The sequence below is a fragment of the Ornithodoros turicata genome, chromosome 10 (genome assembly GCF_037126465.1).
Source record: "Ornithodoros turicata isolate Travis chromosome 10, ASM3712646v1, whole genome shotgun sequence".
Classification (NCBI taxonomy): Eukaryota; Metazoa; Arthropoda; class Arachnida; order Ixodida; family Argasidae; genus Ornithodoros; species Ornithodoros turicata.
The window spans coordinates 8594852-8618785 of NC_088210.1; the positions used below are offsets into that span (position 1 = coordinate 8594852).

The 23934-nt window shown below is 48.0% G+C and overlaps 2 protein-coding genes and 1 non-coding gene across 4 annotated transcripts in view; 2 read left to right on the forward strand and 1 right to left on the reverse strand.

Annotated features, from left to right (window-relative positions):
• LOC135370752 (uncharacterized) overlaps positions 1 to 6741 on the reverse strand; it is a 97632-nt gene extending 90891 nt beyond the window's left edge. Inside the window, exons 1-2 of one of the 2 annotated variants that reach the window (XM_064604573.1) lie at positions 6506 to 6737; positions 6158 to 6324 (exon numbers count right to left, since the gene is read on the reverse strand). In XM_064604573.1, coding sequence (XP_064460643.1) covers positions 6158 to 6324; positions 6506 to 6575 — 237 coding nt within the window. In that variant the 5' untranslated portion in view covers positions 6576 to 6737. Of the gene's footprint in view, positions 1 to 6157; positions 6325 to 6505 lie in introns of both variants that reach the window. The other variant, XM_064604572.1, reaches the window with a different exon arrangement.
• The window catches only part of LOC135370098 (COP9 signalosome complex subunit 7b-like), a 337544-nt gene that overhangs the window by 103747 nt on the left and 209863 nt on the right, over positions 1 to 23934 (forward strand). The gene's annotated exons all lie outside the window — the stretch shown is intronic.
• Trnaa-ggc (transfer RNA alanine (anticodon GGC)) lies at positions 10037 to 10109 on the forward strand. The gene has a single exon. It is a non-coding gene; the product is annotated as a tRNA-Ala (tRNA).

The window sequence follows — 23934 nt, forward strand, 5'->3', positions numbered from 1 at the left end:
GTCCGACGAGGTAGTGCTAGGGCATGTCTTGCCAGTAGCTCTAATGGGGGACTCCGCTCGATGGCGAAGGCTGCAGAAGCCTTTTACCTCGATGGCGGCTTTCCGGCAGCGTTTCAAGGAGAAATTTTTGCCACCCGACTACGCAACGCGTGTGCGCGAAGAGTTAGCTTTTCGCACACAGCATGCCGACGAGAGTCTCATTGAGTTTGTGCGCGCAATTCAGGTGCTCTACGATAGGGCCAACCCGACGGCCACGGATCAGGATAAGGTTTCGCTGGTTATACGGCAAGCCCATCCTAGCTTCCGTCCGTATTTGCGGGGGCGAAATTTCGAGAATCTCGATGCGCTTGCACGAGAAGCCCGGCTCGGATGATTCAGGCTGATTTATTGTCTGAATTACGGTACAGACCACCACCGCGGCAGGAACTGTCAGTTGAGCCGGGTTGTGCTTGGGCAGGTGTTCAAGATTCTGTTCCACGGAGAAAGGAAGCGACGTCCATGGTTGCAGACGCGGGGAGCCGGTCCGACGTCATCGTCCGGCCACGCTCCCTGGATCCTTTCTCCTTTGAACAGAGGCGCTGTGCGGGGTTTGGCGGAAACTCACGCGGCGGTCCGAGGAGTGGAACATCCACTGCCCGGAGGGTTCAGGATAGGCAGAGCCAGATAGAGAGGGACACCAGTAGCAGAAGGCCACAGGCGGACCGCGGGCGGGCACAGCCCAGATGCTATGGGTGTAATCAACCAGGGCATTACAAGCGTGACTGTCCTGTGCGTCGTGGAAATTTCCGCTCGGCGCAGGGGAACTAGTAACGCCGGCGGCGGCAGTTGGGGTTAGCCCTAATCTGTCGTCGGCAGTCAGAGAAAGCTCAGGGCGTGTGTTTCATACCTCGCCGCAATATTTTGCCTAAGATGGATCAGTTTTCGCCCCAATAGCTTGCAGGGTTCAGTAGTCTGCTCCTGTGTTCGGTCCGTACATAGGCGTAACAATAGCTGGGAAAGAGTACATTGGCCTGGTGGATACCAGTGCCACGCTGTCGCTAATCGGAGACTCCGTGTACGCGCACTGCCGTGAACGAAATTGCGTTTAGCATCGAGAATGTCCAGTGCTACAGGCGCAGTGAGACTTACAATGCACTGTAGCGGGGGACGGTGCAGGCAAAGGTTCATTTACCTGTCAGGGCTGTCAATCCCAGTTATTTTGGGACGAGATTTCATTGTCCGAGAGGGATTGATTCCCGATTTAAAGGCAAACGGATATCGGTATGGGGGACCGCTAAGCCCACTGATTCCTTTCGCCTCTCCTTCACCGACTGGCCGTTTAACCAGTCGCGTGGATACCCACTCGACAGAAACTAAGCTTATGCAAACTGTGGGGAGAATTCCATAGGATATCGAGCGGGTGGTAACGTCTTTCGGGGCCAGAGGAGTTGTGCGCGACAAGCTTTTGGACGCTTTGCTACCCTTTTCCGAAATGTTTACGGAGTAGCCAGGAACGACCGACGTTCTAGAGCAGCGGATTGATACTGGTACGGCGAGGCCCTGGCGGTGTAACCCCAGGCCCCTCAGCGCGCTAAGAGGGACCACCTTGACGCGGCGCTGGATGAGATGATTGCGACAAGCGCGGTCAGGCGGTTGCAGAGCCCCTAGGGGGGGTCCCGGTGATGCTGGCACCTAAAAATGTGGGACGACAAGGCTGTGCGTGGGTTATCGTCAGTTGAACGCCTTGACGGTTAGAGATGCCTATCCTTTTCCGTCCATCGAGTCGACCATATACGCGTTGGGGAATGCCAGCGGGTTCACGATTTTGGACTGTAGCAGGGGCTTTCTGCAGATTCCTGTAGGGGAGGAGGATACCCAAACGACGGCATTCACGTGTCACAGGGGCTTGTTTGAATTTACGAGACTCCCTTTTGGATTGTCCAACTCGTGTTGACTATTAATCCCGGCAAAGTTCAGCTTGCATCCCCCGAGGTGGATCTCCTTGTTTTTGTAGTTGATCGTGGTACGCTAAGTCCGAATGAGGATAAATTGAGGGCCATACTCGAGTATCCTTGTCCGCATGACGTCAAGAGCCTTCAGACGTTCCTAGGAATGGTTAACTTCTATCGCCAGTTCATCCCGCATTGCGCGTCTTTAGCAAAACCACTGTACGAGCTGCTGCGGAAGAATTTCCAGTGGGTTTGGGGGCCTAGGCAGGAGGAGGCGTTTCGCTCCTTATCACAAGCTATAGCGAATACAGCTAAATTGTGCTTGCCAGATCTTAACAAGCCGTTGGTTATGCAAACTGATGCAAGCGATTATGGGCTTGGTGCAGTGTTGCTACAGGAACACGACAGTGGTCTATGCCCGGTCGGGTTCGCTAGTCGCACACTGTCGCCGGCGGAGACGAACTATTCCTTTACGGAGAAGGAGTGCTTGGTGGTAATGTTTGGCTTGAAAAAGTTCGACATGAATTTGGATGGGACATCTTTTACCATTCAGACCGACCACCAAGCACTCTCTTGGCTGTAGCGGTTGAAGAAACTGTCAGGCAGATTAGCACGCTGGGCGTTAGCACTTCAGGGCTATTCCTACCATGTAGAATACCTCAAAGGAAACGCGAACAAAGTGGCAGACGCTTTGTCCCGTGCGCCTCTGGGTTACAGCTGTGAATTACGGCAGGAATCTCAGTGTCAGGGAAAGTCATCGACCGGTTGTGTGAGTGACTTGGACCTGGTTAGAGCCGCTAGACGCGGGAGGTCCTCTTCCTTAGCGGAAGAGAGAGGAGGGGAGATTGGGTGCGCGCGCGATTACGCTAATCTCCCGGAAGGCCTGGAACGGCTGACCGAGGAAGGGGATCTCGTGGCCGCGATTGGTTTGAATCGGGCAGGTAACTCCTTGTCTTGGTGCACGATCGTAAGCAGGGAAGAGCTCTTATAGGCACAGAAGTGGGACGGTTTATGTCAGCCGGTGTCGGAAAAGCTGGCGGATAACAGCGCAGCTGACACCGGTAACTCTGGCAGGAATGACGACGGGTGCCTCGACTCATATCTCTTGAGTGAGGATGGGCTTTTGCTGCGTTATGTGAGCGGGTTAGACGAGGAGGACGAGCGTGTGTCCCCTTTCAACGTCGTAGTTCCCAGGAAATTGCGAAGGGTGTTTATGCGTTATTTTCATGACTCAGCCCTTGCGGGTCACGGCAGTGGCAGCAAGACTTTTCAGAAGTTATGCCGTGTCGCAACCTGGCGGGGGTGAGGCAGCATGTTATGCGCTTTACCCGGAGCTGCCCTGTGTGCCAGAAAGCGAAACCGAGGGGTGGTAAACCCCAAGGGTTCATGCAGCCAGTAGTCAGTTGCTACCCCTGGCACATAGCAGCGTGTGAAGTGATGGGTCCATTTCCGAGAAGTCCACGGGGGATCAGTACCAGTTGGTGGTTACTGACCACTTTTCTAAGTGGGTGGAGTTATTCCCGCTTAGGAAACTGTTGTCGGAGCGGATATGGGGCCGGCTGATGGAGACTTTTTCCCGGTTCGGTTTTCCGGCACAGTTGATCACTGACAGCGCGAGTTATTTTGACGGGCCGAGTTTTTGTCGACTCTTGTGCTTCACTGGGTATTCAGTACAAGAGAACGACGCCGTATCATCCCCAGGCGAACATTACTGAAAGAGTCGCAACCTTAAGCATGTTGGTATCCCTAACCGACAGGCACAAGGATTGGGATGTGCGTCTTATTGAGTTGGGATTTGCAACCAGGACGACAGTAAACAGATCAACGGGGTTTTCCTCGGCATACCTTAACTTTGAGAAAGAGGGTGCTTTCCCATTAAAGAACGGACTGAGACAGTACACGGAGCCGATTGCTCGGAATCTGTCGAGGTACACGAGCGAGTTGCGTAGTCGGCTCTCGGGTGCGGTGTATTCCGCAAGGGAGAGCCTGGACGCCGCCCGTTCGGAACAAGCGCGTCAGTACGATAAGGGGCACCGTCCTCTGTCATATGAAGTAGGGGATTCCTCTTGAAGCGCACACACCCGCTGAGCAACGCTGCTATAGGTTTCGCAGCGTCACTGGCGCAGCGCTGGGAGGGACCTTTTCGGGTGATTTCCCGATTATCTCCCTTGTCGTACTGACTCCGTCGTGTGAACACGGCGGAAGAGACTGGGTCCGTTCACGTTGGCGACTTAAAACGCTATCATGAACACCTCCACGCGGCGGACGATGGGGACGAGCCTATCCGCATACCTAACCAGCTGCAGGGTGACCTAGGCGGCTTTAGCCCAAGGCAGCGTGGTAGGGCGGTATGCCCTACCCGCGGTGGAACACGGGCTGTAAGTCAGCGTTCTCGAGTATCCATTTTGCGCGCGCGATTACATTTCCGTGTCTCCGCACGTTCTGTCTTTTCAGGACCCTCAACCCTAAGCATGCCACTCCGAACGCCGCCATCAGGGACCATTCTACGACCAGGAGCACCCGTCTCCCGAGCAGAGGTTCGAGGACGGCGCACTCAGCCGGACCCACCCCGCGGGCGACTCCCAGTCGCCATTCCGTGGTCTCCTGGACCGTGCAGGTCGGGGAGGAGCCTGTGTGCTTCGTGTCATCGAGGAGGTGGCGCGACCAGCCCCTCCGTGGCGCTGCTCCGGAGACCGTGGCAGCCAACTTCCGGGGCTATCTCCTGTCCGATCGGCACCCCTCGGAGCTCCCGGCCGTCTACACTGAGAAGGAGACGGCTCGTCTCTGCGGGACCTGAGGTGGGTTGGTGATCCACAGCACAACCCACGAGCTGGGTGACCGTCAACGTAACGCAGCGGCCACCCAAACACCGGCAGTCCCGGACGCTCCACCTGCGCTCTCTGCCGAAGACGCTGTTGCCGCCGCCCTGCAGATCCTTCGGGAGTTTCGGCCGCGGAGCTTCTGCTGGAGGCCGGGTCATCGCCGCGCGGCGGACCAACCGTCGATGGCCTTCCCACCGCTGGCGTCACCCTCAACCCGGTGACCACCAGCGACCAGGCCTCGAAGTCGACCGCTGCGTTCGACCGGGAACTGATGGACTTTCTAGGTTCGAACCCCCGTCGGGGCTTTAGGTGGGGGGGAGTGTGGTGACCCAGTTTGCGGGACACGTGGGGAGCCGTCCCGTTAACTCACCCCCCTCCCCCAGGCGATCCCTCGACACAGGGATTTTCCACTGGCCAGTTTGGCCGCGTGGGCCGATTTGGCGCATCGAAGTAGGTCAGTGGAAGGTGTTGCGGGAGGAAGGGGTCACTCGTGCCCGGGACTTGGAAGGGATCAGACGTTGCAGCAATAAAGTCAGCAATGTAAGTTATTCCAAAGCTGTGTCAGAATCATACTTGGTTGGCGATAGGGAACGTACCGGTTATTTAGACCACACCCCGGTGGGGAAGGCTTCTTGCAGGAGCAAATCCCACACTTCTCAACACTAAATGGTCGGTTGTCAAGTTTCGCGAGAGTGTTCTTCAGTATTCGCCGACTAGAGTCGAAGCGTCGGCAGGTGACCAGCACGTGCTCCGTGTTCGCCATGCGTTGATGTCGTAGAGTTATAAGGACTGGGACGAGGTAAGCGAGGGATACACCCTCGGTATCCAATATTGCGCTTTGTTTCCACGCTCACGTGTAATATCACAGGGAATAGAGCCATCAAAACACAAAAACAAAATGAAAAGTTACTCAAATGACATCGCACAACAGAAATAGCCATTACCCGAATTCAATACCGGACGATAATTTCATTTTCTCTTTTCCGGTAATGGAGGACCGTGGTATGCGTTTCCGTTAACGTTACCATCTCCAATTTCGGTAATATACCGTTTCTGTTTCCGTTACCATTACCGTTACCCTTCCCTGCACATGGCGGAACGCCGGTGGGTTCCCGGGAGTGCTAGGAGATGGCGCTAAGTTTTGCATAGGGTTTATTCTGGCGACAACTAAAATATTTTGCATGGAGACTCCGGATGCATAGCTTGAAAGATTGACAGTGTTTGGTGCCATACCAAATGCCCTCGTTGCTCTTTTACTGGATAGCTTATGTATTCTTTTAACTCATTGAATGCGTTGTTGTGATCACATAAGCAGGCAACTGTATCATGTTTTAGGCAACCAATTAACGATAATCTAAATGAAATATCTTACAGAAAAAGAGAGTGTATGCAGTCGTTGGTACGTACGATATTCAATATGCTCTGTGCGTACAAATAAAACGCAGTCATGTTTCCGGCAGCTACGACTGTGTCCTGTAGTGGGCGGAACTGTTGATGACCAACGAAGAACACGCTTATTGGTCGCCAGATATGCATTGTGCTCCTGGGATCTGTCTCTTTGACGGGAACAACTTCTGCAACAGCACAAAGGGGACTTTATTCCGGTTTATACCGAGTCACAACATGCGTGGCAGATGTCATGGAGACATTTTGTAACAACCTGCGGGCATCGTGTTGCGAGGATGAAGGATGAACGAGAAAGATAGACACATCAGCTTTAGAAATTTCCGACAGCTCGATAAAATCGTCACCTACCGATGGCTGAGACTCCACTAAACGTGCGGCCCAGGTGACAAATCAGAATGGAAAGGAGGAGGAACTCCATGACTGCAGTTGATTCGTATGGAACGATGTGTACGTCGTTCGCCGAGCAGACTTGTGCTTGGGGCTGAAAATGATATCCAATGCATGCTTGCCTTTTTTTTTTTTTTTTCTGAACAAGTTGTAATTATTTTGGGCCATTAATTACGACCAGTTGTAAAAATGCAAGCAGGCAACCGGACCACACGAATGCTGTGCCCATATTTCTTACTCAGGAAGGTTTTATGTTGATCGCAACGGAAGCAGCTTTACACCTTTCGAAAATAACTTTTTCTCCTGGACGTTAAATTGCTCATTAAGCATGAATGTGCTGAACACATGTTCATACTTCGAGCAACGTGACCGACGTTTTATGGGTTTCAGGTATTCTTTCAGGGAAGTGCGGGTGATTGACGCGGACCTCGGGAACATAAGACTTTTTTCTCATCCTGGCTACAGTCGTGACGCAGCCCACATGTGAGGTCAACAACAGCAAGCCGTGTTTTCGTCATCACCACCGCCTTTTTTTTTTTCTTCTGATTTTCTGATTTTTTCTGACAACGATCTCAAGATAATAAAAATGATTGAAGAGGAATACCTCATTTAAACAAAGTGTCTCATTTTATTTCTTCAATGTACAGAGCTCTTTAAGATAGACCTCCAGACTCGACACATTGCGACAAGCATCTTTCTTGCGACGTACGTTTTATTCAGAGTGTTGGGTGTAAAAGTTTCGAATTACTGGTCGCTTGAGTCCGGCATTAAGTATAGCTGGAGAGATATTGTGACGTTGACGATACCACCACAACGACTCACACTTGATGGCATCGAAGCGTTGGAGCCTCCGACTGATCTTTCCTCGTTTCGTCCGCATCGGAAACGGGAGAATTTGCATAATGTGACGGAAATCAGCCTCTGGTTCATTGCACTTCATATGGGAGTTTAACTTAATCAAATCATTGTACATCAACCATTGTATCGTCAAGGCAAATCGTTCACTGGGCTTCATGATTGATTCCAGACGGGATGGTAACCCTACATATGGTCAGATGTAAGGCGAAACACATGTACGACAAAATGCACGACCCGTCGTGCGACGAGTGGCACAGTTGCGTGTCACGAATTGTCGCGTGCTGCATCAGCAGACACATGGGCGGCGACATCCTAAAGACATGTCGCTCCGGACCGCTGTGTTGCTAGAACAGCGCGGCCAGAGATACACTCGCTTACACTTTATTTAACATAACCAAATGTGCTCACTCGTAAAACACAGTAAACGAGAACAATTCATTCCTTATTTCACGTGTCTTTCAAGGCGCAACACGACGAAATCGGCTACTGTTTGCATTCAGAACACACACTGTCCACCATTTTTTCTCGGACCCATCGCGTTTACCAGAGAGGCAGCATCATTGGCTGCTTGGTTCATGACGTCACTACATCCGCACGACAATCCCCCGACGGGAGCGGAGATATCCAAGCAGTTTTGTCGCGCTGCGACTTGTTGCAGAGCGCTGCTGCGACGACCTATTTCTCCAGAATCCGTCCCAGGATGCTTTGCGCTGCGACGGGCCGCACATTTCGTCATACATGTGTCTCAGCCTTTATTGTGTAGCCAGTGATCTGGATTCGATGACCACAATCCACAGTTCGCAATTGGTTGTTTAATACAAAGTCCGTTTCCCCCAGCTGAATCTCCCACCTTGGTGCTAAAAGTCATTCACACAATGTGGGAGGAGAGGATGTGATATAACAAAGAGGATGTGTCAGCTTTACGAAACAAAGATTTGATTCCTAGAGCGTCATTGGACTTCAGACAAACATGTCCAACGATAATGGTACGTCTTGGTGGTCTTTACCGCAAAGTTTCTTGCGAAGGTTGTCATTGTCAGTTTTTTCGAGCTAATCTCCTGTTGTAATTGAAGATGGGTGGTGGGTTTTAGGGCTTTTTCTCTTCAAGTTAGTTTTCTTAAGAATGTTGTCTTTCTCAGTATTCACATCGAGTCCGGTTTTCTTCTTCGAAGATAGTAAAGAAATGGCGAATATGAAAAGTGAGAAGTGTCCTCTAGAGTTCCTTTCTTTTCAGCACCTGGACCGCCACCACCGAGCTGTATGTATTAGCGACATTTCATTGATTTGATGTTCATTTCATATGACTCAGTTTCTGTGCTTAATAACGCGAGCATGTACCAGTATGCGACTTGAATTAGCTGACATTACTTGCGAATATCTTTTAGGTAATCAGTGGGTACCACCACCTGAAAGTGAGTACAGTTATGGTCCGGATGCCGTGCTTGATATGAATTGCAAATATCTTTTAGACAATCAGCGGGTGCCACCATCAAAATGTAAGTATCGTGATACAGAGCTGTTCCCATGCTAGATATTAATAGCAAATATCTTTTTCAGACTCAGCACTCACCTTCCCAGTGTACGTATTAGTGGATGTTGCTATTAATATTATGTACTCTTTCAAGATATAGAGGTCCAACGGCATATCATTTTATGTATGTAGATGGCATTAATAGTTATTGTCATTGTTTTCAGATTACCCTGGTCCCCCCATGTAGTCTATGTTGTAGTGAATGTTTCTAATAATATTATGTTCTCTTTCAGGATATAGAGATATAATGGCACATCATTTTATGTATGTAGATGGTATTAATAGTTGCTTATTTTTTCGGACTTCCCTGGCCCCCCATGCATCGTATGTGTTAGTGAATGTTGCTATTAATATTATGTTCTCTTTTGAGGATATAGAGATCCAATGGTATATCGTTTTATGTATGTAAATGGTATTAATTTATTTTATTTATTATGAATACCTGCAACGCCCGCAGGCATTATAGCAGGGGAGTGGAGTGATACAAGGCATAATTACACAACATTGCACACATGACATATTCATACAATGTTTTACAAAAGCAATGATCACACCGAAAATGAAAAAGCTAAAAGTCTGCGCAAAAACCAGGGCAAATTTGGGGCTTCCACTAACGAAGAGGGTAGACTGTTCCATTCTGGAATTGTCTTGCAAAAGAAAGATTGCCTAAAAACATTAGACCTTAAATTATAAGGCTGAATCTTTTTGACATGATCGTTTCTGGCGGACATGTATACAGGAGGTCTAAGGAGTATACACTCTTGTCTAGGCCAGTGTTACACCTCAAAGGTTAATTTCCATCTATTATGCTTCCTGCGCACCTCCAAGGTTTCCCATCCTAAGCTAAATAAAAATAGTAAGAGTAATTTCCTGTCACAAATCTGGGAGCTAGGCTTTGAACTGACTCCAATCTATGTTTTAGGTTCGCACTACCTTGCACTTTATGTGTTCAGGGTCATTCCCCACCTTTTGCACCAACAAGACACAGTACAAGAGATAAACTGATGTTCTGAGGCTGGAACGGCATAGAAGGGACAGATACAAACAAGCCTCAAATTGCCTAAGAAATCAACGATGCACCCCGAAAGTCACTGGAGAGGCGTGTTAGCTTAGCTCAGTTGGTAGAGCCCTGGACCGGCAATCCAGAAGATGTGGGTTCGATCCCTACAGCTGGCTAACCTTTTCAGTGACTTTCATCTTTCATCGAAGACACAGTAGCTAGGTCATCCTGAAATATTTGAACGTCACTATAGGTACGCATTATGCGATAGATAGCACAATCATCAGCAAAGAGCCTGATGTCAGATTTAATGTTCCTAGTAATATCATTTCTGTACATAAAAAAGTAACGGTCCTAAAACTGACCCCCGAGGAACCCCTGACATTGCCTTCGCCCTACCTGAAGCAACACACAGCACTCTGCGTCCTGTGGCTAGTTCCATCTCAAATCGAACAATCCGGTACACTTGATGTCTCGAATGGAGGGTAAAAAAATATATGTCGAAGCCATCAGTGAGTTAGGATAAATAAACGCTTTCGTATTCTCTGCGTTGCGCGGTTCGGGAAATAGGAGAGGAGGAAAAAACTGCCTCTCGGAAGACGATGTCGTCGCGCGCAGGTTTGAGCGTTCCCTACAAAGCTATTTCTTGTCGCATCGTAGTAATTTCTTGATCTGGCTTTAGACCACCTAGGGCACAGTAATGTCCTGGGTTGGCAGTGATGTGTCAGTTTTTGTTTGTATGCAAAAAAATATCAAAGTTCACTCAAAGCGCCGAAAAGCACCATATTCACTGCAACTTTGCGGGCGATGTAAAAAAGGCATAAGATTGAGCTTTGTGCCGTTTAATTTGTCATTCATGGGGCTATCATATTATGTATAATTTGCTACTCTACTCTGTCAAGAACGTAGGCGATACCTCTTTAAGTAGCACCATACCACCGAAAAATGACCAATTTCGGAAGCCTTTATCTAAAAAACCCCACCAAAAACTTGAAAATTGTATATGTATTAGGTAGTCCCTTAGACTATGCACAGAAGAAAAATCAAAATTCAGACTTGATCGGTAGGCGCACTGTGAATTCAAGAAGTGGCACAACGTCCCGCGTGTCGCGAAATGGAATTTTCCAAAGGGACTTTCAACTTCTGCCCTTACATGAAAGTAATTTGAAGCCGCTCTGAGCATTTAGTTCATAACAATGTTGTAATCGCTGAATGTAGATTGTGGAGCAACCAGAGCACTTTTTTGCGGGATGTCACACATCCATTGCAAGTGCTGGGAGCCCGTGAAGAACAGAATGCGTAAGAGCTACATGTGTTCAGGGTGATTATAAACAAGCATATTTACTGTACACATTATGGCAGGAGAGACGCAGTGACTTTCAGCATTCTTTAAAACATTTCCTCCATGACCCCGGACGGCGGAAATCGCACAGATAAAAGTGTCGTTGTGTAGTGTCTTACGCACACATTCAAGGCTAATTCATGGTGCCTTTTGTGACCCTTGCCAAAAGAGCGCGACTGGCGCCGCTGTCCAATATGTTCTTCGGTTCGACATGCCGCGACCATGGGAAGGTCCTAGTCTGATTAACTCCCGGAAGACACCTTGCACAAGGTTTCGCATCATCCTCGACTACACAAGTGCTGGGAGTGCCCTTATACAGAGTATGTGAAGACATCTGCATTATTGTACTGTGTCGTCCTGGCATCAAACCTACCTCAATGGCCTCTTCGTTATACAGCGCTAACCGTGTGTATTGCGCTGACTACAGCCTCATACACAGGAAAAAAGTGTCGGATAAAGAACTTTCGCTTTGCTTCGGAGATCGGCGTAGCTGCCATAAAGAATGTGGTTCCAGCGGATCAAACTGAAGGCGTAACAGAAATGGACTGCAGAAGCTGCTTCACTTACTTCACAGCAAAGGTGGCTGAATCACAGAAAGCATCAATGTCGCCCACATTTGAAGGGAGCTCACAGGGTGAGCCGTTTGTGCACCAGCCCGACGTGGTCGAGGAAATCATTGAGTATATATCATCTGAAGCCATTATCGTCACACCGCTGCAGTAAAGAAGGAAGTCGGTGGGGGCATATGCACAGCGGAAGCACTCCCAAATAAAGAAGAAATGGGCAGAAAGACAGGCCGTAAACTGCATGGAGACCGGTTTCGGTGTTGCCTTGCCAGGAACATCCAGGGGTAACTGCAAGGATTGCATCGAGTTAGCATGTAACGTGAAAAGAGCCTATCAAGAAAATCTGACAAGAACCTGCCATGAAAAGTAACATTAAGGAAAGTGGCTCCTACAACAGCCTAAAGCAGTTCATGACGAGAGCACTCTCATCCACCCGGGATGCTCTGCATAACTTACGCCTTCTTCGCTGTCAAGTTGTTTTTATTCTATGTACTGTAAATGCTTCGATATGACCATCGTTAACAAATATACCTCTTATAAAGACGCAAAAGTATTCTAAAGCATTCTGTTCTTCACGAGCTCCCAGCACATGCAATGCATGTGTGACAAAATGTGTGACCCGCAAGAAATGCGAGCACTTCTAGTTGCTCCACAATCTACATTCAGCGATTACAACACTGTTATGAACATAAAAGCTTAGAACGGCTTCAAACTGTACCAATTACTTTCATGTGAAGACAGAAGTTGAAAGTTCCTTTGGAAAATTTGGAAAATTCGATTTTGCAACACGCGGGACACGGTGCCACCGCTTGAATGCGCTCCGCGTATAGGGGTGGTAAAAATTCACAGTGCGCCTACCGATCAAGTCCGAATTTTGATTTTTCTTCTGTACATAATCTAAGGGACTACCTACAACACATAAAATTTTCGAGGAAAGTTTTTTGTGGGGTGTTTTAGATAAAGGCTTCCGAAATTCGTCATTTTACGGTGGTATGGTGCTACTTAAACAGGTACTGCTCACGTTCCTGACAGAGTAGAGTAACAAATTATATATAATTTGATAGTCCCATGAATGAAAAATTAAACGGCATCAAGCTCAATCTTATCCGTTTTTTACATCGCCCGCAAAGTTGCAGTGAATATGGTGCTTTTCGGTGCTTCGAGTGAACTTTGATATTTTTTTGCAGACAAACGAAAACCGACACAGCACTGCCAATCCAGGAGCCTATTGTGCCCTAGGTGGTCTAAAGCCAGATCAAGAAATTATTACAATGACGACGACGACGATCACGCAGTGTAGTCGGATAATTTTGACTGCTCTTCATTTCTAAGCCTAACGTATTCCTAACTCCTTTGCTGCCACAGAAACACTTAGACAAGGTTTGTGTTATCATCTTTGCGACTAACTCCCAGTACCTCCCGATATACTGCCCTGCTATCGGGCAAAGGTGCACCTGTGCGCCTGTGCACTCTACAGTATGAAATCGGGGAAACGATGAAGACATGTCGAGCACAGAAACGATAAGTAATTCATATTCCGCGGACAGCGATAACACTATTGATGATAACATACAAAAGTGCAACATGAAGAGGCCAGCGACAGGCTTCGATCCGTCAAGAGCCCTCAATACCACTTCCGATGAAGAAGAAGCGTCCACGCAAAGCGACCCTTGGGAATGACAGGAGGATATCCCTCATCTGGTACTGGCCAATCGCCCTTAGTGGATAACGGCCATTTCCCCGAGGATGAAGAAGAAGAAGGAGGATATTCTCAGTAGAAGGAATGACTGGCATCTTTGCACCTATTCGACGGGATGCGCAACTAGCGAAGATGAACCACTTTAAGTTGTCCGAGTATCCCGTACGAAACTTCCTGAATAACCTGAATCAGACCTGATTCCGGGCACTATCCGGCTGATTCCGGCGGAATCCGGCACTGTTCAGGCACTATCAGGACATTCCGGCGTAGGTCCAGCCGGATTCCGGACGGCGCTTTCCTGAATCCGCCTGAATATCGCCTGAACCAAACCGGAAGGACGTGCCTGATACTTGGTCGTCAACCGGGATTCCTTTGACGATCTTTGAAAATATTTCAAGTGTGGCAATAGATATTACGTAACATGATCACAGAGATCCTCGATCACGTTGCCCTCAAAGTCTGGAATTATTAAATTATATGTAGCGTATCTACGACCGTTATCGACAGAATCCCGCAAAACATTTTTTCCCGGTTATAGCAGCAGCAGAAACGGAAATACATTCAAGGTGAGCAAATACTCGGGATCCCTTAACACAATACACCCAGGAACATTTTTCTGGAGCCACGTGCTGTGTGTACATTATTTCGAGATTCCGTGCATGGCCAGACGAACAAGTGATGAGATGATGTGATTGCACGACGATCAGGTGAAGTAGCGCGGGACTATGTTTGACGTAAAACCACGAATTAGTATTAATTGTTATTGCTGAGATAACTTTCTGAGCAGGGAAAAGGGACACCAGTGAGTGCCGGAAATGTACAGTATGATATGATTGATAACTAATCCGTAAACAGGCTGACAAAAAGCAATAAAGCTTAATATATCATGCTTATTTTTTTTTTAACTTGATAATACGGATGTGTTGCAAAAGTTCCGTTTGGCTTCGAAACCACCAAACCACATGTACATTGCAGTCCCTCTGGACAAAAGTGTACGAGGAGCTAAACTGGTTTCGACTTTTTAGGTCAGCGGGAAATTCCAGAGCTCAATGGGAAGCATACACTGACCCTTCCCCTTCTGCGCCGCTGCTCCCCTCGGGCTGATAGGGAACATACTTATTCTTGGAATATTGTCAGTAGGTCACCTGACCTCCGTAGTCATTTGAAGTGCTAGGCCCAGACAGGATTCATTCGCCATCGTCGGCATCAAGACGTCCTCGTGTGAGACAACGCTTTTTGTGTGTGTGTGTGCGTGCTCCACATAGAAAGCTACAACAGTGAAACGTGTACAGGTAGGGGAGTTAGAGTACGCTGACAAGCAAGAAGAATATTTGATGAATATTTCTGGTAAGTGGCCGCTTCTTACTGCGTGTGTTTTGTGTGTGCGCTTTTTCCTTCATCACTTCATCTTTCTTTCTTGCAGACGACACGACTGCACTCCAGGATGAAATTGACGTTTTAATAGAAGAATGCAACAGGAATTTGCTTGCGCTTCCTGAGAAGGCGGTTGTGTGTGTGTTGTGCCTTCTGTGTTCCATGCCATGTCGTCCATTGATAGGAACCAACTCGATCGCATCAGCGCTCTCTTGGATTACCACAAGACAAGCCTTCTCCTCCCAAAACGGTAAGTTGTCTTGCTATAAGTATTCGTGCCGCGATTCCGCTTAGTGACTTCTTTCTCTGTCTTCATGTGTGTGCCTTATTTGCAGAAGTCACTCAGGCACACAGCGTAGGACGAGAGGAATGGAAGGCGCCGCCCCGGCTCTACTGAAATCTAGTGGGACCAAATTAAGTGAATTGAAAGGCAAACGAAACCATGGAAATAAAGTTGTCGACTGAATCTTACACTTTGTGCTCCATTCATGCATGTAGTATGTAAAGGCACGACAAGGGCGCATGGTCAAGTAGCCCGATTTCAGGTTTCACACTAATCCTGCATGCATCTCTTCCTGGTCTAGTCACATTTTTGTTGTTTTCAAATAGATCCACTCGAGTAAAGGTTTATAGCAAGCGAATCCATGCACCACCATGGATTCAGCATTTCTTCCGAAATTATTCAGGCGCTCTCCGTTTTCATTCAGGAATCATCCTGTATTCTATCAGGCGCGTATCCGGGTATGATCATATAAATGGCGAGTTTGTTCCGGTTACATTCAGTTTCGAGTTCAGGACCCATTCAGTCCCGGAATAAATTACCGGAATAGATCCTGATAGCCCATTCCTGAATAATTCCTGATCGTCATTCCCGCCCAATTTTGGGTTCAGTCCGGAATCAGGTCTGATCGAAGAAACCTGATTGGTTTCGGATTCAGGAATTTTCGTACGGGATCTTACCTCAGAACTTCCAGGAAGAATAAAAGAAATTAGTCGAAACCCATCAAGGAACATCATAGCAGTTGACGTCGTCAATCCAACTGCAAAGATTAGCCTGCTGAAACTGACGAGCATATGCACAATACCTGTGCGTGCCTACGAGCCACGCCCCCAAAACTCTTCTTTTGGGGTACTCAAAGATATCGACATCTCTCTCGATGATGCCCAAATTTTAAAAAGCATCAAAAGTGACACCCCAGTCCTTGCAGCACGCCGTATCAAAAGAGGCGGATCACTTCTATCAATCAAAAAGGATCACTTTTCTTGGCGACAACCCTCCGCAGCAAATCACCTTCCAGCTGGTCATCATGCATGTGTATCGCTACCAGCCACGAGCGTTACAGTGTGATAAATGCTACCACTATGGACGTATCGCGACGTTCTGCAGCAACAGACAAATTTGCGCCAATTGCGGCACAAACCACGGAGACGAGGAATGTAGGACTAAGGAACCCATTTGTGTAAACTGCGGAGGGAACCACCCTGCTACTGCGAAAGAATGTCCTAAGCTCAGGATGCATCCGGTGATATACTCAAAGTCAGATGTTACATCTTCATTAACGTCATTGTCGCAGGAAATGTGCAGACAGCGATGGGTGCAATTGCAGAGTGATTCGTCGCTGCTACATCGCATAGATCCGGAGCTGAAGTTCTGTGTTCCGTCCACGTTACCGCGCTCAGTTCAGACGTTTCTACACCGGTGTCGCTTGAATGTGCCTTATGGCCGTCATTTTCTTCATAAAGTTGGAACAGCCGACTCATCGAATTGCTCAGTTTGTGCAACGGTGGAGGATAGTGAGCATATTATAATGCACTGCACTAGGTATGCATCTCAAAGAGCTACACTGAAAGCTACACTTGCTCGGCTAGACAGCAGGGTCTTCGATCTAGTGAAGGTGAGGCATTGGGACTTTTGGGCACCGAACACGAGGGATGCTGCCTTGACGGCACTTGTGAAATTTGTCCAGAGCTGTGGGATGGATACAACCTTCCTGCATTCTCTGTGCATGATCTCGGGATAATTGTGAATAGAGTTTAATTGTGGACTTCTAGTGAACATGTGGATAGTGGACTTCTGAATAGTGAATAGCGAACTTGCGAGTAGAGCACCTGAGAAGTAGTTTTTGGGGGTGGGGTGAGAATTTTTGTTAGGAGTAGCAGAACAAGTCGGGAGAGGAGTTCAATTTCTTCTTGTTTTTTTCTTACAAACAAACAAATTATTACAATGAGACAATAAATAGCCTTGTAGGGAACACTCAAACCTGCACGCGACGACATCGTCTTCTGAGAGGCAGTTTTTTGCCTCCTCTCTTATTTCCCGAACCGCGCAGCGCAGAGAATTCAGAAAGCGTTTATTTCTCCTAACTCACCGATGGCTTCTCCCGTTCATTCGAGACATCAAGTGTACCGGATTGTTCGATTTGAGATGGAACTGGCCCTGTCTGTTATGTAACTTCATAACCATTCATTTACATGGGTGTCTAGTTCTAATTTCTAAAGCTTATTCGCTCCGAGATGGAACGGTGTCGGTGCGCTGCGGAGAACGGAGAACTACCACTGTGTGGACGCGTTCGTCTGCGTTTACACGTTTATTTCGCAATCAGTGCAGCAGGTGGAGAATTGGGGAACCGAACAGTATCGTACCATTGCGGCACAATTGATCTTCCGGTGAATATACACAAGAATTACGAAAAGGAACCGTAAACTCCGAACATCGGACGGCGTGTTATCCACACTGGAATGGTGACAGTGTCGCCTCTTATAGGTACAATAAATCGCGGAGAACCGTGTCGAAGGCCTTGCAGAAATTGAGAACTACGCAATGGCTTCATCCCAAGCTTGGGCCACATCGTGGTGGAAGGTGATTAAATTGTGTGAAGCATGAATACCCTGCTCGGAAACGAACGGCGAGACGAAATTATAACTGCTCAAATGCTTTGCCAAATTGGAATAGATGACTTGCTCGAACACTTTGGACGATATACACAGCAACGACAAGGTTCGGTAATGCTCCTAGCCTTCTGTCGCCAGACTTAAAAACAGGTGTCACACTTGCATGCTTCCACTCATCTGGGATAACAGATGACGATAATGAGCGTTCAAACAACAGGTGCAAATATTTTGCAATGATAGGCGCACAATGCACTAATACAATAGACGGGATCCTATCGGGACCACAACTTTTCCTTACATTCAATTCACAGAGCAGTTTTGCTCTGCGACGCGGTCAACGGCATTAGTTCTTACTAGGCTTTTGCGAACTCCTGATGTAGATGTCATGGTCTAATTATGCAAATATTTGCGAACTCAACTCAGAAATTTGCCAAGTAGAGGTCACTTTCTTACGTTTACTTGGCATAGGATGAGGCGCAGGCTCCGTACGACAACGTTCTAAATAAAAGTTGTCCTTACCTTCTTCTCATTATCTGTGATCAGGCTAAGACATGCGATAAATACAAGATTAATAGGACGACGATAACGTGTCCTATGTCACCTGTCAGGTGTTTCTGGCGCCGGCGCGCGTGTTCGATTTGCATTCCTCTATGACGGCCGACTAATTTACCACTCTTTTTTCGAAGATCGTCTCGGCCACATCGGGCAAATATACCGCTCTTCCTACAGTTGAAGCTGTTCTTTTCTACACGATTTTTGGTGCCGAAACTCGGGAGTCCACGTCTCTTGTGGGAACACACTTCTCTTGTGGAAACCCACGTCTTTTCTGGAACATTTGCAAAAGCACTCTTCAACGATGGACCACCTTCGAAAGCTACGTGCCCGGGTTCGGTCACGAATTACGAAGCTGGCTGACGAAAGCGGAAAGGAAATTCTCAGCGCTGAAACTCCTTCACGTCCAACTCACGAGTTGAAGCTTTCTCTCCATACTGCGCAGGGCCACCGTACTCGCAGGTATGGACGGCGAAATAACGGCAATTGTCGACGATCAAGAGATTGATGCTGAAGCGCAAGGATGCGATCAGCACCTAGAAACTATCGCTCAGGCAACACTCGGTTCCAATCGACATCTCTCACAATGCATCGCACAGTCTCCTTCAAGCACACATGACAGGCTATCCACCTCTAACGGAACACCGGCCTCCCGCTAACTGGCTACGCTTGCCCAAACTTCAGATTGACTCGTTCGCGAGAGAGTTATCAGCGTGGCCATCGTTCTGGGATCAGTTCAACTCAGGTGTGCACGTGGACCCGTCTCCGTCGGTAATCGCAAAATTTCAATATCTGCGTTCGCTTGTGAAGGGAAAGGCTGAATTAGCAATAAAGGGACTCCACTTGACAATTATCCGTCAGTCATCAGCATCTTAAAACAACAGTTCGGGAGTCGAGATCGCCTCGTCGCAGAGCATATGGAACAGCTTTTAGAACTCCCTTATGTAAGATCCTCTGACGACGTGACGAAGATCCGTGTACTTCATGAGACTGTAAGAGTACGGATGCGGAATTTGAAGAGCTTACAAGTTCCCGAGAGCCCTTACAGCATAGTACTTATGACGGCATTTCTACGAAAACTCCCTCAAGTCTTGGAGCTGGAGTATTATCGGCATCACGCGCAGTAGCTATCTGGAACCGAGGCGAGGCACGTAGCGACTGAATCACGAGAGGTTTCTTCGGCAGCCGACACCGGTACTCCTTCCTTCAGAGGGAAATATAGCACCGAGAACGAATGGTGCCACGGAAAAGGGAAGCTCCATGTCATCAGGCAGACTCTTTTTCCTCTGGGCCTACTTCTAAAATCGCTTCTGCCGCAGCTCTCAACACCATCGCGGACCCGACAATTCGAGAGCCCAAATCCTTTCCTTCCTGGATCCTTTGTGGATCAAAGGACCATTCCGTTGCAAACTGTGTCATCACCTTCGCCCCAGAGCAAATGCTTGCAAAATTACGCCAAGCGGGATGTTGTGTATGTGCGGCAAACGAGGGCGTCTGGCTAAGGACTGTCGAACCGCCAAGCGACTTTCCTGTCAACACCGGCAAACACTTGACATCCTTGTGTTGCAAGAACGTACAAGCTACACACGTACCATCGGCAATTAGCTCAACGCAGCATGACTTCCCGCCCGAACCTCTTCGGGATCCCTTACATGACGGCGCAGCCACCTTCATCACCTGCCATTAAACACATAATCAATCAATCAATCAACCTTCATCAACGTTTCTATAGTATTCATAAGGGCTCAGTCATCCTACTTCAAACCGCAGTCCCCTAAGAGGAAGCTCATCCGTATATTGCTTGGTGGAGGAAGCCAGTGGACGTTCATCCGCAAGGTTGTTTCAGCACAGCTACGATGCCCCAAAGCAGGTCACAAACAGCTTGCTATCTTTGCACTAGGACGACGTGCAAATACGGAAGCCTTGTCTCGCCGGGTGCGAGTATCACTAACGCCACTTTAGACCCACGACCATATGGAAACAGAGGCCCTTGAGTTCGAAGATATGCGTATGGGAAACCTTCCAATTCCAGAAGCCGCCATCACTGACCAACTCGTTGAATTGGGTATTCCTATTGCGGACGATATCGCCTCTCGCAGTGATTTTCCCAGGATTTTCTTCCAGGGGGGGGGGGGGGGGGGGGTTGGAAATCAGTGGGGAGGAGGGGCTGCGACATGATACGTGACGGCCTCGCATGTCGTCATACCACGTGACCATATCCTATGAAGTCACCTATGATGTGACCCAATGGCTTTTCCCAGGGTTTCCGTTTTGGGGGAATCTGGACTTGAAGGAGTGGAATGGAGGTATACAAATGCGCTTTAGAAGACTTGCCCATTAACAACTGTGTTTCCGACTAAATGTAGCGACATTAAATTTTCAAACGGTAACGCTTTATTACGGTGAATATTGCTTTGCCGCTCTCAAAATACCACCTAGGTAGTTCATGGTTGCGAGCATCTTCATTTCTGGTAAAAACGTTGTGTGACGTTAAAAGCAGAGAACGCAGACAGGTCACGGGAAACGTAAAAAAAAAAATGAACACTCACTCATAACGCAGAGCAGTTCTCTTCATGTGAAGCGGTAAGTTTCCCCTCCATAGCCTCCTTGGTTTCCGGACCCATTTTTCAAAAGCATCTATTAACTGGTGGTACTTGTCGGCGCTGCCATCGGAGTCACCTGCTGTCGCGGAATCTGTGTTTCTTCGATGTATGTCTTCACCAGAGCGTCAACATGTGGAGGAAGCAATCGCGAACGTTCTGAGCAGAGTATTCGATTCATGGAACCATTCATGAAATCAATATTTTAGTGCGAGAGCAAAACTCTCGTTCCTGTATATCTTGTTCACAAGTACAGTAACCACACATTACCAACACCCTCGACACCCTCGAACTCGATTATGACACTCTCGAGCTCTGTCCTAATCTCAACTCCGAGATACTGAAGCTATTACTCACTTTTCGTTTGCACAGAATCGCAATCGCATCATAGCCGACATTGATAAGGTTTTCCTTCAAATTCTTCTGAACGTTCAGGACCGAGACTACCTTCGTTTCTTCTGGTATATGAAACCACTCCGTCCGTAGGAAGGGAGTTGCCTCCGAACAGAAGCCGCCGATATTTCGAACAGACACTGTTCTTCTTCTGGGCACCGTCCTCATCATTGGCATGGTATTTAAAGTGTTAGGTGTGACGTGTTTAAAGGTTCATGCGAATTGTGGGTCAACAGCCCGGAGAAAAGGAAGGGTCTGCACGGGCTTCTACGGCCGGAGTGAATGGCCGCTTTGTTATAGCGTCCTCGATAAACTTGCTCCGGAATTGCCCCAAAACCACCGCGGCGCGTGGCGCTCTACGCTGGCGGTGCCCTGGGCGGAGGCATTATCGAGCATGAAACTGCACCGCACTGGTGGATCTGGTGGATACTAGCGTACGCCACCTAGAGATCTGTGCTCGCTGTGGCTCGTACGCTGCGCGACCAGTAGCGAGCGGGACCTGGCGAGCGGCACTGATTGAATGCCATGCTGACGATGGCTATGAGTAAAATCTTGCAGCCAAAGAGAGGACGAAGACACAACGGTAGAAACACACAACAGCGGAACTGCAGACTCTCAACTAAAGGATTTATTGACAATACGTCATTTAAAAGGCGCAAGAAAGTAGGACACAGATAGTGATAAAGGTGAGGATAAACATGTTCCAACAAAAGTTAGTCTCCTGCAAGATAATCAATCTCGACTGGTAAGAGGGACAAAGAAGTTTGACTACTAACACACTTATCTCCCAGTGAGGAGATTAGGGAGGCCTCCACAATCTCTCGAACATTCTTTTCTTTGAAGCGAGCACAAATGGTTGTAGCTTCGAACAGTGGTTTACATTTGCAAGTGCGACAGTGCACCGCAAGGTGCCCAGAAGGGGTGGTGGCATCAACCTTGCATCTGTGTTCTAGAAGCCGAGTATTAACACAACGGCCACTTTGGCCAACGTATGCTCTCCCGCATGTGAGGGGAATTTTGTATACTACATGCTGCATACATGGGACCAAGTTCTGTCTATGTTTGATTTTACAGCCAGCCTTAGAGGGGTTATTGATTTTTCTGCACAAAGACCTAAGCTTAACAGGTGCAGAGAGGACGACCGGAACGCTATACCTACTTGCTACATGTTTAAGGTTGTGCGATAGGGTATGCAAGTACGGAATATTCACAGGTCTACCCATACTCACAAGCCGCACCAGGTCGCACCGGGGCGCACCGGTGCAGTTTATCGTGGACGAAACGGGACAACAGGCAAGACTTGGAAAACACAGTGAAAGATAAGGAGGTTAGGGGTTACGTGGGGGAAATTCCAGAACGAGCAAGGTTTTTCTTTTTCTTTTTATATTTGTAATACAAAGTTGTGGCATGCAATAGAGAAAGCAGAAAGCAGTAGCCATGCAGAACATAACAGATGATAATGGAGATAGAAGGGACAAACATATTTTATTTGTCAAGTGTTTCTAGGGTGCCTTCTGATTTGTTGATACCGGACGGGTGAAGGGCGTTGAACTTGTATATGAGATAAGTCTCCTTATCACGTCTGTCACGTGTGTAAACCCGGTTTCTAGGATATATAGTTTAATGTTCTTAAAATTGTGACCAAGAACATTAAAGTGTTCGGCGACTGCTTTGGGGAATTTGTTGGACGTGTCGGTTCTGTGTCCGGTAAGGCGGTTATTCATTTGTTGGCGGGTTTCACCAATGTATTGCATAGAGCAGTCGCCGCATTCAATGCAGTATATGACGTTGGAGCTTGTGTATGTGAATGCGTGGTTAACGGGGTGGGTGTAATTGCTCGCAGTGCTTTTGATGGAGTTAGTGTGTTGAACGTGCTTGCATGTTTTGCAGCGCGGGATGTTGGTCGTGTTTCGGTGCACTGGGTGCTTGATTTGCTGATTTTGGCATTGACCAAGGAGTCTGCTAGGTTTTTTTGCGCGTCGGTATGTCACCGGTATTGGATGGGTGAATATATTGCTAAGTCGGTCACTGCTTTGGAGGAGGGGCTCGTGCTTCTGTAGAATGGCTTTGACGTTCGGAAGTGCGTTGGAATATCTTGTGATGAAGCTTATTTGGCACGCGTCAGGATTTCTTCGGTTTTCCAGAACCTCGTTTCGATCGAGTGTGAGTGCCTTGCGACGGAATTCGTTTACGAGGGAGTCTGGATAGTCCCTTTGGGCAAGTGTACTGCAGAGTTTGTCAAGCTTCTCATCGCAATCTGTGTCGTTTGAACAAATTCTGCGCAGTCTTACACTCTGCCCATTAGGAATTCCAACGTTACAGTGACGTGGGTGGTGACTTTTGAAGTGAAGCTATTGTTGTTTGTCAGTTGGCTTTTTGTACAGGGTTGCGGTGAGGTTGCCGTTGTCTAGTGATATTGTGGTGTCGAGGAAGTTGAACTTTATGTTGTTATGCTCGAGTAGTAGAAGGTGAAGGAGATTCTCTGTATCCCATGAAATAGGGAGACAGATTCGACCATCGTTATCCTCCTCGTCTGATATCGGAGGGTATTTGGAGCAGGATACTTTCCGCCAAGGAGGAGCG